The sequence below is a fragment of the Urocampus carinirostris genome, chromosome 17 (assembly GCF_059441175.1).
Source record: "Urocampus carinirostris isolate Australia breed hairy pipefish chromosome 17, RoL_Ucar_1.0, whole genome shotgun sequence".
NCBI lineage: Eukaryota > Metazoa > Chordata > Actinopteri > Syngnathiformes > Syngnathidae > Urocampus > Urocampus carinirostris.
The window spans coordinates 1659423-1677098 of NC_142365.1; the positions used below are offsets into that span (position 1 = coordinate 1659423).

General features: G+C 42.3%; 1 protein-coding gene across 7 annotated transcripts in view; it reads right to left on the reverse strand.

Annotated features, from left to right (window-relative positions):
* Window positions 1–6810: 6810 nt before the first annotated feature.
* Window positions 6811–17676, reverse strand: part of klhl13 (kelch-like family member 13) — a 41243-nt gene continuing 30377 nt past the window's right edge. For 2 of the 7 annotated variants that reach the window (XM_088321199.1, XM_088321200.1), the window contains exon 8: window positions 6822–7922. In XM_088321199.1, the coding sequence (XP_088177325.1) occupies window positions 7435–7922 (488 nt within the window). In that variant the 3' untranslated portion in view covers window positions 6822–7434. Of the gene's footprint in view, window positions 7923–17676 lie in introns of all 7 variants that reach the window. The other 5 variants (XM_088321201.1, XM_088321196.1, XM_088321195.1 and 2 more) reach the window with 5 other exon arrangements.

The following is a 17676-nucleotide window of genomic DNA, read 5'->3' on the forward strand; positions in this document are numbered from 1 at the left end:
CTTTAGCTAGCGGCATCGAACGGCGTTTACAACAAAGACACGAAACCACACACAATTAGCCGTGTTTAGGTAGTACAAACGACCGCTCGCTTTTGGTATAATAAAGTCAAACTTGAGATGAAATGTGACAGAAGAGAATATACTTACGTCGCCGAGTTCCTCCTTGATAAACTGAGCGCCACATAAGAAGGGGGTGAGGTGGGAGGAGTTGAAGGAGGGGGGGTGAGCGAAGCGGTAACTCACCATGACCAAGCATTGTGTCAGGGCCTCCCCCTCCCCTTCACAATAAGAGTGTCCACACCGTGTCCTCAGTTAACATAAGCTTGCGCTCAATGGCGTCAAGTCAATAAATGCTTTTATTGAGAAGGTAAGGTATATTTTTTACCCCCGCGAAGCTCTGAACCCGCAAAAGTGGAACCGCGAACTAGCGAAGTTCGGTGAAAGAAACTGAGCTGGCATGACAGGGTAGGACCACGTGCTCGTCAGACCCACCGCTCAAGCCACGCTCTACCAACTATTTTGCGCTTTCTGTTTCAGAATTCTGAGTTGATGAGGATGAAGTAAGGCATCACACGGCTACATCTACCTCTGTGGGTTTCCTGTCTGCTTGAATCAGCTGGGAGTCAAAGATGCGCGGGAATGGCTGCAGTATTATGAATATATACCACCCTCATATCTTTCAGATTTATTTTGGCCTATGTTCCGGTCCGAAGCCTTCGTTCTGAGAGCGCCGGTCTTCTGGTGATCCCAAGAGCCAAGAAGTGTTCCGCAGGTTCGAGAGCGTTCTCCATCCGGGCACTGATGCCGTGGAATGCTCTTCTCCCTGAGATCCGATCTGCAACCTCAGTGGAAATCTTGAAATCTAAGATTAAAACACACTTCTACTTTATAGCATATGAATAACCTAAACTTTTCGTGGACAATATCTCTATTACTTGTGATTGAAACATCCTTTGACTTGACTACATGCACACAGGACCATTAGGGAAAAAAACCAAAAGCAATAACCTGGCTAATGAAAGACACAAACCCTGCGTAGCATCTTTTGATCCGCCGCATTAAAAAAAGGCGATGATGCAAGAGAGCATGGTCAGCATCGGCCGCTCGCCTTCCCCGTGGGATCAATAGCCATTAGCGCGGTCACGAGACCGAGAGGACCCGCATCCCTGCGGGGCGTTTCATCATCTTGTCGGAGTTTCCGTTACGGTTCTGTCCCTCCCCTCTGCCGCTCGCCTCCGAGATGTAAACATTCCCGGGGGGACCGGACAAACTGGGTCACTTCCCAGCTGTTAGCAAAGACGAGGCGAGCTCATTTTGTCTGGCCTCACAGGCCGGGCCACCGATGGGGATGAGAGAAGCTCAGGTCGTAAAGATGATGAAATGAATAGGAGACAAGGGGGAAGCTGTCTTTTTCTTCTCTCTCTCTCTCTTTAGTTTGCATACCCCTCGGTGGGCGTATTGTTCATTAAAAGTCAGGCACCGTCGTGCAATAATGACCGTCTCGCACAAATTTGGGGGAGTTGGAGGAACGCTGCAGACCGTTTCGGTTTGAAGCTGCTTAAAGGGGCAGTGTGTATTTTGCACTTTCTGGTGGTAGATTAAAACCTTTATTAAAAAGCAAACGATTGAGCAAATACATCAACCACCATATAAAGTGCCGTGAAAAAGTAGTTGTATGTATATAAATATATACCAGAGCCATGTCCCCCTAGTGGGAGGTGGCTAGAGTCTTTTTCTGACTCTTTCTGGGAAATCAATACAGAGGAGGGGATTCCTAGCCCCCTCGCTCAACCAAACTGAGGTGTTGGGAGTCATTACGTGAGCAAACCCCCCAATTACAACCCCTAATGCCGAGCGCCAAGCAGGGAGGAATCCCATTCCTCTCACTTGGCCCTGAGAACCTTACAGTAAGGTCCCCCCACAGGGAAGTCCCCTCAGTGAGTGGAGTGCAAAGTGAAGATTGTCCCCTAAGAAATTGGACGGGACTTGCAAGGCTGAACCGTGATTTGCTGCAGTTATCCTACTCTACAGTTTGGAGTGTGAAGATTTTTTTTTTGCGGCTCCCTCGGTAGATTCGTGCACTTCGTAAAGTAGCGATTTTGCAATGTTCATATTTTAACGCGAAAATGTGATTTTCTATTGCATTTATGTCTAACAAAGATATCTCAATATATTTCGTTGCAAATACAGTACATGCGTAGTTGTGGAAAACGACTTACATTTGTGCGGTTCCTTTCCAGCCATGTTTGTTGATATTGAGAATTCGCAAAGCCTTCTGGGTAGTCACTTCGCTCAAGTGAGGTACCGACCTCCCTCGATCTGAAGTGGTTATGTCATGGGTTGAGGGCACTTCTCCCTCGGTCTTGAGAGTATTGGGACACATCCTATTTTCACGTGAACGCTCTAAACCGAGTGACTAGGGCAAGTAGCGAGTGAAAGTGAGAAGAATGGGACGCAGCCAATGAGTACCAATGTTGGAAGTCTTAGGCCCTATCCCAAGGCCACCGAGCTGGACTTGAAAATGTAAAAAAGAAATTAGAAAAACATAATAAATTATCCTTCACGGGACAAATCAATATAAAAATGAACGATTTAAAATCATGTGTCATTGGTTAACTGTTGATTTTGAGAAAATGCTTTACAGGGAGCTTGCTTTTGGGATAAGTCGGATGGGCAGGACTCTAGCACCACCTTATGCATCTCGATGCACGTCAGTGCCATTATGGGGTCTCCGTGAATCCAATAGGTGACTCGACAGGTACCAATTACTCTCGAGTGTGTGTTTGTTCTTTGTACCGTTTCCTTGTTGGGCAATTCATAAAATATTGAATGCTACTCTGTTATGATTATTAAGGTTCAGATGATGGTTTTCAATGACACACCGCCCCTCCCCCCCTTTTCCTCCAAGTCTCTTAGCCAGTTTCTTTTTTTCAAATATAAATCTCGTGCCAAACATTTACAGAGTAAAAGCTTGAGTTTAAATTTTTATATCATATTTTCCTGCTCGGAGCCTTCGCTCAGAAAACGCTGGTCTACTCGTGATCCCAAGAGCCAAGAAGAAATCAGGTTCGAGAGCTTTCTCCATCAGGGCCCCGGAGATTCAATGATGTCTGTATATTGTTTGTTGATGCCCTTGCAACATCCATTTTGGCCTGGTCATCCTGGAAGAGGGATGACCTCATGTGCGGTCCTTAAAGGTTTCTTCATTTCTCATGCTGAGGTTTTGAGTTTATCCTTGCCTTCATGACGGTTTTAGATCAGGGAATGGGGGAATGGTAGTCTGTCCAGCCCTTTGAGACTTCTTGTGATTAAGGGCAATACAGATAAACATGACTTAATGTACACAAGGAGATGTTTGGTGGAAAAACAAAAAACAAAACCTTTGTTATTTAGTCTCAACTTTGCAGTTTCGGTATGTGGGGAAAACCAAGCAATGAAATTGTCCGAGTCAGCCTTGAGTAAAGGTGAAACAAAGGCAGGATGGTAATGAGCAGTAATGAGAGTAAAAAGAGGACCAAACGACTCACGATGACACAAACTTTTTGTCCTGCTCGTCTCCGACACCATATGTCGCCATTACGGATTTAATTGTCCGGGAACAGGTTGGCAGACCGGCCGACTCGGTTTTGTCACTCTGCCAAAGGACAAGGGGTAGGGACAGCGGTTTTCGGGTGACACGGGTCAGTTTGACAAGGGGTTGGGAATGTTCGGCTCGCGGGCTACACTCTTATGACGAGTACATCTGGTTCAGAGATAAAATTTGCTTTTTTAAAAACGCATTCAGCTTGGGAGTGCAACACCGAGTTTCTACCACTAGGAGAGCTTTTCTACCTTTAAGGCCAGTAAGAAGAAACGTCAGTAGGATTTTTTTCCCGATGTCTTAGCCAATGAGTCTTTAGAATACGTACGAGTGTGTCGTCTGCCTTCTGCCATTTACTGAATATTATTTCCAGCGTATAGTTTGCACAAGTTATCAAAAGAAAGGACTAATGATCAGCAATGGGCGAGAGATCTTTTAAGAGATTGTTTGTAGATCTCAAATTCTCGCATCTATAAAGCAAATGGTGACAAAAAAATGAGCACTCTATTTCCAAGGTTATATCTCTGACCATGTCCTCTAGTGAAGGTGAATACATCCGTATTCTTGTTTTCAGTATTTTGGGACAGTTTTGCGTAAAACCTCTGCTCGCAATTGTTTTCAAACCATTACTCAGACAAAAAGAACGTTAAAATTGACCTCACGGATCTTAAGTAACTGTAGAGACAAATTTGAAGTGGGATATTGGTGACTGAGACGAGCTCCGTCATTATTATCATTTCATCTATTTTATGAGATCAAACGTCACACAGTGAAACAAAATGCACCTCAGAATTAGCTTTTGTCTGGAGATAAAATTAAACAAAAAAAAAAACAAATCTAGTCTTGAAATATATGGAGTGGCTCTCACCGGGGATTTTGTTTTCATGACCGAGTCAAAAAAGCTTCCTTATACTTTCTACATGGCTTAATTTAAGCAACTCCGAAGCATTCTCAAATTCGGGAAAAAGTGCCAGAACATTTGATAAATCCTAAGCCATATAATAAACCAGCAGGGATCGTTTACTGAATGGGAGCTAAAAGATGAAACAGTATCTGTACCCCATTTCATTGTTGCTGCATCAAATTTTGTTTTTCATGCTGACAACCAATGTTCCCTGTAATTTTTCTTACGGGTCTGAGCGTTCACACAAAGTCGGTGAGCAACGCTTGAAACAACAGTGAGAAACGGCAATCCCAAGTGTGGCAACTAAATCATTATCATACATGTCCGAAACTTGACATCAAGTTACATTTTGATGAGTTTTAATGCAAAATGATTTTTCACTTTTGAATGAATTGACTCATGTACGATTGCAAAGGTTGCACGGCCTACAAACGTCATTTGATTTTACAACAATTCTTTCACAAGATTTCCATTTCTTCCTGGTATCTTTTGTCGAATAATATTAACATTTAGGGGGGCTTATTTAGTCGGTTGCATGATACACAACTGTATTTAATCACATTTCTTAGTGGAAATACAATGTTGGCAACAAGATTGACTTGATATCATTGGAAATGATTTGAATGCAACACAAACCTTTTCTTCTTTTTCCCTGTTTTTTTTCTATTTTTTTTAATTCCTTCAAAAAAATCTCATTGTGTTTATTTTTTCCTAGCTGTTACTTTTTTGTTTTTGTTCTCTATTTTTTTTTTTTTCTGTTTTTTTCCCAAAATGTTCCTTCTTTTTTCTCTTTCTTTTGTTTTATTTTTTCTCAGCTTTTCACTACTTTTTCATTTTGGTATTTTTTTATTTTTTGTTCTATTCCCCCCTTCCTTTAAGTCATTTTTTGCACACTTTTACATAATATTTGGTCGTGTAGGGATTAAAGAAGCAAAAACAACCTGAAGAGCCGCTTAGGACCCAAAAGAGCCGGTTCCTTTTAGTGAGCCGAGCCAAAGAAGCCAGTTCCCCGACAAACTTTACTCAACTTCGTTCTACTTCGACCTTGACTTCAAAATACCGCATTTAGAACACGTCAGGGGAACCCGTGTATTTTTACCTTCGTGCACTATCTTCTTAATGAGCAATTTGGAGCCCTGATTTTTGTGAGCTGGCTATATATTCTTGTGCGCGGAAAAGCTCCGGGTAGTGCGCAATGGCGCACACACACGCAGGTTAGAGGGAACATTGCTGACAACACTCAATTAAGTCAAACTTTAGAGAAAGGAAGTTCAATTCTTCTAAATTTTAACAAATGCTTGTACTAAGCTATTATGAACGAGTCATCTCAGCCACTAAATGTGTTCAGTTAATTTGCTGGCATAAAAAGGTACTTACCCGATAGGGACTCGCGCTGTATAGGAAGCAAAAGTCACACCACAGTGCAGCGCCAATCAAACAGACCGTTTTTTTTTGTTGTCGATTCGATGACTAAAATGAAGTCGACATCGTGGTCAGACTGCTGAGAAACATGACAATTTTAAGTGTTAACAAGCACTACAAAAATTCAAAAACTTGTCAAACCTCGGCTAAGTTTACACTGCGGGAAAATCAGATATTTTTGCTAGAACGATCTGTTTAAGTCTGTCTGAACAGCACATATTTTTTACACCAGACCCGGGCCGCTTTCATATGTGGTCCTATCTGATACATACCTGATATTCCAAAAAGAGACTGCTGTGTGAATGGTTGAGACACATTGATGCGACCTGTATGTCATCGATAGGCAAATTCATTATCCTGCGTTCAACGAGGCGGGAGGAAGCGGACACATCAAAACCACGACGGACAAAAAACACAAAGGGTATTCAATTGAAAACGCCATAGGTCAAAATCCTCCATTCCTTTCTAAACTTTAAAATTGCTGGATATGCTCCACCATTGACATCCATGACTACTTCCCCAAACACGGAGCGCATTACATGTGACCTCAGGTGTCCTGTGCACAGGGTTGGGTAGTGTTACTTTAACTTGATTACTTTCAATTACTTTTAGATGAATCCAATCCCAAATATGCTTATAAAAGACAAAATAAACTAAATATGAATAAAATGACTCAATTTTGTGCAGGCTTGGGGAGTAACAGAATACATGGAGCGGCAAAAATTATGTCGGCAAGCTGTTTGGATTGATTTTCATTTTGTTTCTGTTGCATTTGATGTTCGTTTTGCCGGAGATCAAAGAGATCAAAGCCAGGAGAGAAAGCTTATCACGTGTTGTGAGTCATCATTTTATTCATATCGAGTTTCTTTTGTCTTTTATTAGCATATTTGGTATTGGAGTCATCCAAAAGTCATTGAAAGTAATCAAGTTAAAGTAACCCTACCCAACCCTGCCTGTGCATGCGGGACACTTGTGGCGTTCACTCAAGAGATCGCATCAAGTTGGAAATGTGAAAGATTTCACAAAAACATCGGATTTTGCTCGAAAATCGTCTCTGCCCTTAAAAACGCTTGATGTGTTTTCAAGGATTTTAAGCACCCGCATGAGCCTCTGGTTTAGACCGTCAGTAAACCATCTGCAGCAGAGCGGTGTCACCGTGAATCAAAAACCGCGTTAATAACCCCATCAACGTTTTCGTAATTTAAAAACCATCTTTATTAAATTTAAAAAACACCGCTTTGGATAACAGTTTGGTGGCAATCGCGAACTTGTCCCGGTTCCCCTCGGCTTCTCCGCCCCGAACGGCGAAAAACGGCTCGTAAAATCCATCGGCGACTTCCCTTATCCTGGCCGGACACGATTGAAAAATCGGCCGCGCGACATTAAGGTAGAAATTGCGGGATGTCGGTTTAACCGCGGGAGGGGAGGCTGCAAAACGGCGTGACCGAAAGGGGGAAGTGCAAACAATGTCTACGTGTTTGAGAGGGCGCCACCAAAACGGGGGCTCCTACCCCCCCCCCGTCGCTCATCAAGGCGCCAAGAGGGGCGACTCCCTGGACGGCGATCCCGAAATATCGTCGGGCGCGAACACCGTTAGCGTGCAGGCTCGAATCCCGCCCAGCGACTCGGGCAAGTCGAAGACTTTGTGCCACTCGTCTTTCTCGGGGTCGTATTTTTGGACTATCTCCACCATGCAGCGGTTGTTCCAGGAGTACCCGCCCACCACGTAGATCTTGTTCTCGAAGACGGCCACGCCCACGTCGCTCTGACCCCGCAGCATGGCGGCGATGGGAGTCCACAAGTCCAAAGCGGGGGAGTAATACTCGCAGCTCAGCACGTCGTCGTAGTCGCTGGTGCCCCGGAAGTGGTTGCCGCCGATGACGTAGAGGCGATCGCCCACCGTGCACATGCAGTGGAGGCCTCGCACCGTGGTCATGGGCGCCTTCTGAGTCCATTTGTCGGCGTCCGGGTCGAAGCACATCAGCTCCTTCTGGAAGGTGTCGTGGGTGATGCCGCCTGCGGCCACAAGGGGAGAACGGCTGGTTAGACCGCGTGCCGAACGCCGATCTGACTCGTTCGCGTGTTTGCTAAGCGGGCCGAGTAGATGAAGAAAAAAAAGGTCACGTTCGCTTACGGGCTCTCGTAGATGGAGGACCCAAACGCAAGACTTTGCTCAATAGAATTCATTTGAATGAAGACGAGCGATGGGAATTTTTGCTTTTTCAGCAAGGCCCAGGAAAAACGGCCCGCTCTTTCCGATTCTTTTCTTTTTAATATTAGACACCGGGTTCATTTTGATATGAATTTTGCTGGGCGGCCTACAAAAGTACAATCATCATTAAACTACTGTAATACAAAAATACCAAGAAAATATTAGACATATACAACAACAAAAAAAATCTACTTTCAAAATAAAACAAAAGTACTACAGGAATAGTAAAAAAATACTATTATGGAAATACTACATAAAAATGACTTCAGAAATACTACAAAACTAAAACAGTAATACCACAAATTAACGCATGTGCAGCACAGTTCTGAGGTCATGAGACCGAACCTCCTGTTTGGAGTTTGCATGTTCTCCCCGTGCTTGCGTGGGTTTCCTCCGGGCACTCCGGTTTCCTCCCACATTCCAAAAACATGCATTTCAGGTGAATTGGCCGGTCCAAATTGTCCCTAGGTGTGAATGAGCGCGCAAATTGTCTGTCCCTGTGTGCCCTGCGATTGGCTGGCAACCAGTTCAGGGTGTCCCCTGCCCACTGCCCGAAGATAGCTGGGATGGGCTCCAGCACCCCCGCGATTCTACTGAGGATAAGCGGTGCAGATAAAGGATGGATAATAATGGATGAATTTTGCTATTCTATTATAACAGCCTTTATCGTTTCATGATACAGTGAACATTCACCTTATGTAAACGTTCAAATTGTTTTTGATAAACAACGCAGAGATGACGCCACTCATATTGACCATTCACTAGCCCCTTCAAGAGAGAGAGCAAGAGATAAAGAACAAGTGAAAGAGAAAGGGAAAACTAGAGAGAGAGAGAGAGAGAGAGACAAAGAAAGCGAGAGAGAGAGAGAGAACAAGTAAACAAGAGAGCAAACAAGAGAGAACAAGTAAACAAGAGAGTGGAACTAGAGTTCGAACAAGCGTAAACAAGAAGGAAGGAGAGAGAGAGACAGAGCAAAAGAGAAAAAGAAAGAGACCGAAAAAAAGACAGAACGAAACAGAGAGTGTTTCATTTTGAAGGAGCCGTTCCCTTATTGATGGAGAGCCGGCTCTCATCGTTCACGTCAAAGAGCTGGCTCATAGAGCCATTTCATTCACGAATGGCACATCACCAGCAAATACTAGGGCTGCAACAATGAGGTCGCCAAAAATCAATCAAAATAGTCGACAATGACTTCCATTGTCGCCAAACATGGTTTTTCAACTCTGAGGCATCTTAAAAAATTACAATCTCTGCTGCGCTTCTCCGTCTCGAGCGGTAACATAGGAACGACGGCAACAACTTCAAGCATAAGTTTGCAAAACAGACTGCGTGTGGCAGTAGATCGGTAAGGCATGAACATTAAAAGAGCGCGTCGGACAGTTGAACGAGTCTGACTCGCCTCGGTAAAATTCATGTTACGTTCAACATTCGCGCAAATTTTATACACATTTGATTGCTACGAGAGAGCGCTTGAGCGCGATGACAGACTCTTCCTGACAAACATATTTGAAACGAATATCATGCAGTCTAAAACATTAAAACCAACAATTCAATTGATTTCAAACTGTTGAGAATCGTTGACTATTTTTGTGACAGACACTGCAGTTGACCACTGAATATACTTCACAAAATTTCAAGTCAAATGCATGTCCATCCATGATCTGCACCGCCTATCCTGAGGAGGGTCGCGGGGGTGCTGGGGCCCATCCCAGCCACCTTCAGGCAGTGGGCAGGGGACACCCTGAACTGGTTGCCAAGCCAGTCGCAGGGCTCAAATGCATGTCAATTTTTTTTTATTATTGTTCTAATGCGGCTACTGAGCCTGTTCTTTGTTTACAAGGAGAAAAAAAATGTCTGCTTGACTTTAATTCATCATTCATCTGTCCGTCCTTAAAAAAAATGGACACAGGTTTATTTATTAATTTATGTCTCCACCGATTGAGAACAGTGTCTATATGGTTTCAGTATTACCGTATTTTCAATAAAAGATGCATTTTTCATGGTACCGATTTTCTTGAGTAAATGATCATTTCTCACATGATTAAATCAACTCTATGCTAAAGAAAGAATTAATTATCAAATGATTTGACTAATGGTTTTGGTGAAAAAGCGACAGTTATAAAAGTTAGTTGCAGCTAGTAAATACATGTTCCTGTATCGTTACAAAAGGATTTCTGAAATAGCGTCAACAACTCCACGACCTTTGTGAAAGTAAGCGGTTGGAAAATAAATATATATTGGTGTCACTAATTACTGTAAACAAATGCAGAAATTTTCAAAGAAAATAATATCACTCTATTTGTTAAATTTGCTTCGTCAGATAGAAAATAAATATAAAAGCAAATCTACTTTCAAGAATTGGAATGGAATCAAGCAACTTCAAAGTTTGTGGGAATAAGCAGTTGAAAAAAAAAAAAAATCAATAAAAAAAGAAACACGCTAACATGATCGTGTAAAAATAAAAAAATCAGGTCGTTTACAAGTCATTTAGCACCCGGGTCTCCACAACAAGTGGTGAGCGGTTCATTGGAAAGGGGGCTCCGTTCCAACACCCTCAATGTTTACCTTGAATGTTTAACGTAAACAGAAAGCTAACCCAGGCTAATCGTACGGTCGCGTTATCGTAATCTTCCGTATGAAAGATTACGCTAACATGAACGTGTAAAAATAAAAAAAAGGGCTAAAACACTTCGTACACCTATATTAAAAGCGAAAGCAAAACGAAGCACGTTATATTATTATTATTATTAAAGCTTTGAAAACTCTCTCGGTGTACTGTCTTTCTTTGTAAATATGTGTAACCATGTATGATATGTATTTGCAACTGTATAGTTTTGTATGTATTTTTTTCAGACACTTATTCTGATATGTTTTGCACGGGCGAATAAAAAAGAAGGGGCGAAAAAAACGCGGGCTGACGGGAAGTGGGGACCGGTAAAAGGTGAGTGCTTGTGGACGCGGCGGACAATAGTGGATATATATTCTTCCCACCCTTACCTTTGGAAATATACACTTTTTTCCTTGGATTACTTTCAACAGGACCCGAACTCTGCAGGTCTGCATCAAACCTTAAGTACCGGTATCGTTTTCCGTTCATTTTGCCGGCTGTGGTTTTTGGACTGTATACTTTAATGAAGGATATTTAGTTTCAATCGCGGGACTTGAAGTCGGGTTTGGGTTAATTTTGTGTTTGTGTGACAATTTTTTTTAATGTGGGCGCATGCGGCTTATATACAAGTGCAGCTTGTGTGAGTACAAAATCGGTTTTCCTCTTAAAATGTAGTGGGTGCGGCTTATAATCAGGTGCGCTTTATAGTCCGGAATTTACAGTATATCAACTCAACAATAACTTTGTCATTTGCTTCATCAAACACAAACAACATAAATACCAATTTTTCCAAAATGTGAATATGATAAAATGAAAAGTAATATTAGAAAATAATTTAATAATTATTTTCTCTGAAAAAATCTTAATATTTACATTTTAAATGTATATATAAATACAAACTGTATTTCCTGCTAAATGCACTGTCGGCATGAAATGAGAAATGAAACGTTTTTCGAAATCTGACATTAAAAAGAACATGACTGGAGTCTTTCAGGCCGTTTCCCCTCGCAGCTCGGCGAACGAGGAAATGTCAACATTTTGCACAGAAACATTACATTTGGTGTAAACGTCAAAGCTCGGACTGCCCTGTCATTTAGAGAACAATTCAAGACACATTTCACCCAGACAGCATCTGCAGAGCTTATCTTTTTAAATATTTGATTTTTCTCATTTACGGAGACCCTTCGCTACTTCACGCTTCGGTTATTGCTGCCTCACTCCTTTGCGGATTTTGAATTCAATTGATTTCCTCTTTATCGTCATTGTTCAATGAAATGTAGTCCAAATAGGATCTTTGGATAAGGTGGTAGGAAAAGAGTATCCATGATCTGCAGCGCTTATCCTCAGTAGGGTCACGGGGGTGCCAGAGCCCATCCCAGCTGTCTTTGGGCAGTGGACACCCTCAACTGCTTGCCAGCCAATCGCAGGGCACACAGGGACAGACAACTCGCTCGCTCATTCACACCTAGGGACAATTTGGACCGGCCAATTCACCTGACATGCATGTTTTTGGAATGTGGGAGGAAACCGGAGTGCCCGGAGGAAACCTGCACAAGCACGGGGAGAACATGCAAACTCCACACAGGTGGTCCGATCTCATGACCTCAGAACTGTGCCGCACACGCGCCAACCACTGCTCCGCCGTGCTGCCCGAGTATCTTACATATTAGCATAAATTTCTATGCATATTTTGTTTATTGACAAACACTTGGATTTTTTTTGTTTTTTGATGTTACAGACTATTCTTTTGTTTTATGCAATATTTTGTCTGCCCGAAACGTCAATATTTAAATAAAGATCAAAGCGCTGCCGCCACGAGCGGCAGCCTTTCCAGCAGCTCAATGTTATTTCGCACTTTTTGTGATTTATTGTTTTAAGTGTCTGCTTCTGTGATTTTTGTCCCGTTTGACAACTACACTTTGGATGACTCTCTATCCTATGGTTATGGGTTTTAACGTACAAAACTGCGTTCATTCGAGGAATCAACTCCTTGCCCTGAAGAATTCGCGTGCCGGCGTGATGAGGGGGCCCTATCGTGGATGGAGAGCAGGAGCTAGCTAATCGGCTAGCGCCGTTATAAGTCTCAGGTACCGTCCGTAATCACGGGAATTGTGAATTCTCTACCAAATAAGACCGACGCACTGGCCGTGCTGGTGAAAAACGTCAAAGCGTACAGGGAGTGCAGTTTGCTGTGTTTTACGGAAAAGTGGCTCAGGTCTAGCATCCCGGACGCTAACGTAGAGCTACCGCACTGTTGAAGACACAAAAGCCTGCGGGAAGCAGATAGGAGGACTTGCTAACACGAGGTGGTGTAACCCTAGGCACAAAGATTTCCATCTGCTGCAAGGACGTCCAACTTTTGGCCTAGCGTATGACGTCATCCACTCCGCTGTGGCTAAACTACAACACAGCACCATGAGGCCATACTGTTAGTCTGATAATAATCAACACAAGGATATTGCTGGAAGTGTGAATTTCCCTACAGGGATGAATAAAGTATCTATCTAAAGAGGAAATAAAAATGTATAAGAAATCGGATTCATTGAAAAAATAGTTGACCGATTGGTTGCTTATGGTCGCATCCCTAATTCACGGTAGATGAGAAGAATGCTCACATAAAAAGGTGAGCAACAGACTGTGTAGGTCCAGACGCACATAACCGAGTGGGGGAGGGGGGAAAAAACCCGACACAAAAACAGGACATGTCTACAGGGAAGGCTTAAAATAAAGAGCAGCACGATCCCGGCATGCATTTGGGTCGAAGCCAGCCCGTCCCCGCCCCGTTCGCATCCCGCCTTGGGCGGAACCACTCGGAGCGGCAAAGATTTGCGGTAAATCTCCGGCGGCAAAGGACGAGGAATGGCGGATGGCGTGCGGCGCAGACCTCTCCGCCTCCGACTTAAGTGATTGAGTCGCGTTCGCTTTCGACAACTCGAGGCGCTGCGGAGAAATCCGGCCGTCGTTCATTCTTTGCATTTGCGGGTGCCTTTACCAGGAAACACAAACTGAACAGTAACCGTTTCTAGAAAAGCTTACCATCGTTTTTTTCCCCATTTGTAGATTAACTAGGTCACTTAATCTACAAATGGGGAAAATCGATTTGTTAAATTGCTGAATGAAGTCCGCACGTCATCAATATTATGAAAGGGAGATTGTGTATTATTTAGCGCGGGGGTCTTGAACTGGTTTGACTGGGGGGCATCGGAGCTAGGGTCTGTGTGAGGTTGGGTAACAAAAAAAGTTTTGCTGAAAACATTCCACCGGCTTCAAATATGGTTGAAAATGTTCTACACAAGGGGCAGCACGGTGGTGCAGTGGTTAGTGCGTGTGCGGCACTGTTCTGAGGTCATGAGATCGAACCCCCTGTGTGGAGTTTGCATGTTCTCCCCGTGCTTGCGCGGGTTTCCTCCAAGCACTCCGGTTTCCTCCCACATTCCAAAAACATGCATGTCAGGTGAATTGGCCGGTCCAAATTGTCCCTAGGTGTGAATGAGCCAGTGAATTGTCTGTCCCTGTGTGCCCTGAGACCAGTTGAGGGTGTCCCCTGCCCGAAGATAGCTGGGATGGGCTCCACCTCCCCCGCGACTTGACTGAGGATAAGCATTGCAGATAATGGATGGATGTTCTACACAAAATAAGGGAAAAGAAAAACCTTGTGAATCAAAATTGGTTTAGAATACATGGATCGATTATCCATTAAGATTGCACTTAAAGGGACAGAGTGTATTATTCAGTGCCTCCTTGTGGTAAAAATGTAATTCATTGAAAAAATATTTAAAGGACATATACACATATATATTTATTTTTTAATATATATATTTTTTAAGTTTACATGCAAATAATAAAATCATGTTTTTCTTCTTTTGGGACCAATTTAAGAGTTATAAGAGTTATATCATGTAGGGATTTTTTCTAAGTTTTTAACAACAAAACATGGAGTTATTTTTACCCAACAGGAGGGTTAAATACTTAGCAAAAACTAGATGAAATATCTTTTTTTTTTTAAATAGTCATAGGGGTTTAGATTATTTTTTAAATTTTAATGTTACTTCTACCGGTGGCCTAAAAACCAAAAATGTTGGAAATGGCTCGGCAAGAAAAAGTTTAAAAAAAAAAAAAGTTTTTGGGGTCAATTCAAGTCTCCCAAGTTTGTATTCTTTGTTTTTTGCTGCCTCTTATAACGTCTAGTGCTCAAATAATACATACTCATCTCATCAGCTGCACCGCTTATCCTCAGTAGGGTCGCGGGGGTGCTGGAGCCCATCCCAGCAATCATCGGGCAGTGGGCAGGAGACACCCTGAACTGGTTGCCAGCCAATCGCAGGGCACACGGGGACAGACAACTCATTCGCTCATTCACACCTAGGGACAATTTGGACCGGACAATTCACCTGACATGCATGTCTTTGGAATGTGGGAGGAAACCGGAGTACCCGGAGGAAACCCACGCAAGCACGGGGAGAACATACAAACTCCGCACAGTAAGGTCGGGAGCTGGATTTGAACCCATGCAGGAGGTTCCCACGACCTCAGAACTGTGCCGCACACGCGCTAACCATACTGTTCTTTCAAATTTTCAAAATAAAACAGGAGCCTCAAACGATCAACGCGTGGGCCACATCTGGCCCCCTGGGCTGTGAGTTTAAGACTCTTGATTTAGCACCTCCTAGTGGTTAAAAAAAAAAATAATAAAATACATGAAATATCACCAAAAAATGTGTATTTTTAAAAAAAAATACTCATAAGTCAAGAAATATGTATATTTACATGAGGCTACTCTTAAGGGAGCTAACATGATTGTCCCTTGTCGTGCTGCTACGGGTACCACCCAAAACCAAAAACCTAGATGGGCTTGTTTGTTTTCATCCTTGTGCTTTGTAGCACTCATTTTAAGGCAACATGTAATGGTCACATAGAACATTTCCAAAAAATTGTGAAATTCGGTTATTCGTAGTTCACAGACACATAGCAGTATTTTTCCCATTTTCCTTAACAAAATAAATAAATTTAAAGAGTTGAAATATAATACATTATTTTAAAAAAGTATAAAAAAAAATATTGGCAGGGGTGTGCGATCCTAATAAGCGAAAAGAGATAACTGAATCGCGTTAAAAAAAAACATCAAAATGATTCATTTAGCTGTCCAGGTAAAACAAAAAAAATACTTAAAATGGAAATGATCTAAAAGACTAAAAAGTTTTGTTAACAACAAACAAAACAACGAAACTGTTGAATGTTAGAGTATTATTTCTAGGAAAAGAACATTTTTTGCAATATCCAAAATCGCAGGAAACCCCTCACAATTTGGGTGACAGTTAAAAACAAAGCACTTTTTTGCTTTATGAAATCCTTTAGTTGGAATTTAGTTTGTTGTATTTCCTGTAAAATAAAAATCAATACAAATATTTAGAAATACATTTGTTTAATACATGAAAAGAGTCGCATTCTATCCATCTACCCTGGTCATATATCCCTCGGGAGGGGTGACCGACAGCAAGACAAACAGCATAAAAATACAAATATAAGAAAAGCTCCTTCTATGCCCTCGATTAAATGCTTAAAAATAATGATGAATACTTGGATAGATTTTTCGTCCATGAAGCCCATTCATTACCTGAAAATTGAATTTCTAAAATAAAAAGTATCACATTACTCAGTTCTTACCTGGTTAATTAATAAAACTAGGGTTACATAGACTCTGGCAACACCTAAAAAAATAATTTTACTAAAAAAAAAAAAGATCACAATGACCCAGAACTGGTAATCTATTTTCCGAACGGATTAGCCCAGTTACCGTATTTTCCGCACTATAAGGCGCACCGGGTTATAAGGCGCTACAATGGGAACGTGGACAAAACAGTCAGATAGTTCAGTCCAACTTCTTACCCCCTTAACATTCCCAAAGCTTGCAAAGAAGCAAATACGTGTCTCAGACATATACGGAAACAGTGTCTGTACGATGTCACTCAAATGCATCGTTCCTAATATAATTCGGAAGGTTCAAGTCTTGGGATTCAAGAAATGCCAACCATTCCTTAGTTTCTATTTCCTTTTTCGCTCGCAACTTTACTGTATATGACAATAAACACTTGGAATTGAGTTGAATTTAAAAATAGACACTCCATTCCATCCATTATCTGCACCGCTTATCACAGAAACATCGAGTTCAGCCTCAAACAAGATACAGGGATACTATATATAGCCGGAGTAGCTCACCTAAGTCGTTGTGTTCATAGTAATGTGCAGCCGTGGTCCTCTTATATCCGTGAGTTTAGTAAATCCAGGAGAATCAAATATTTACAAATACAAAATAGTAAAAAAAATGCTTTCTGTATGCCGTCAGCCACGTGCTATACGCATTCATCTTTTTTGGCCAATTGCAGGCTTTGTTTTGCCGTTCGAGCCAATGCCAGCCTGTAAATGATAAAAAGGATCCGCCCCTTGACCTCTGAATAACTTTATCCAATAGTGATCGATTCAACTGATGATTGACACATCTTTTTGGGCCAATTGCAGGCTTTGTTTTGCCGTTCGAGCCAATGCCAGCCTGTAAATGATAAAAAGGATCCTCCCCTTGACCTCCGAATAACTTTAGCCAATAGTGATCCATTCAAATGATGATTGACACATTGGTTAGCCAATGAAACGCCAGTAAATAAATCCCAGCATACACCGCAGACTACTTGGCGTTCGGGGAAAAATCGAGTCGGCGGCTGCAAGTTAGTTGCAAGACTTTGCAAATTAATATTGATCAATAAATAAGGCGCACTGTATTATAAGGCGGATGGTCAGCTTCGTAATCTGACCACTTCGTAGGTCAAGGTAGCACTGTATTTTTCATTTTTCTCCCCGGATGTTTTGCAGCGAGAACCCGGAATTGCTCACCCGGCTGACTGAGTAAAGCGAAAAAGCGCTTCGAAGCGCGGAACCTCAGCAGTCTCACGCTGAGG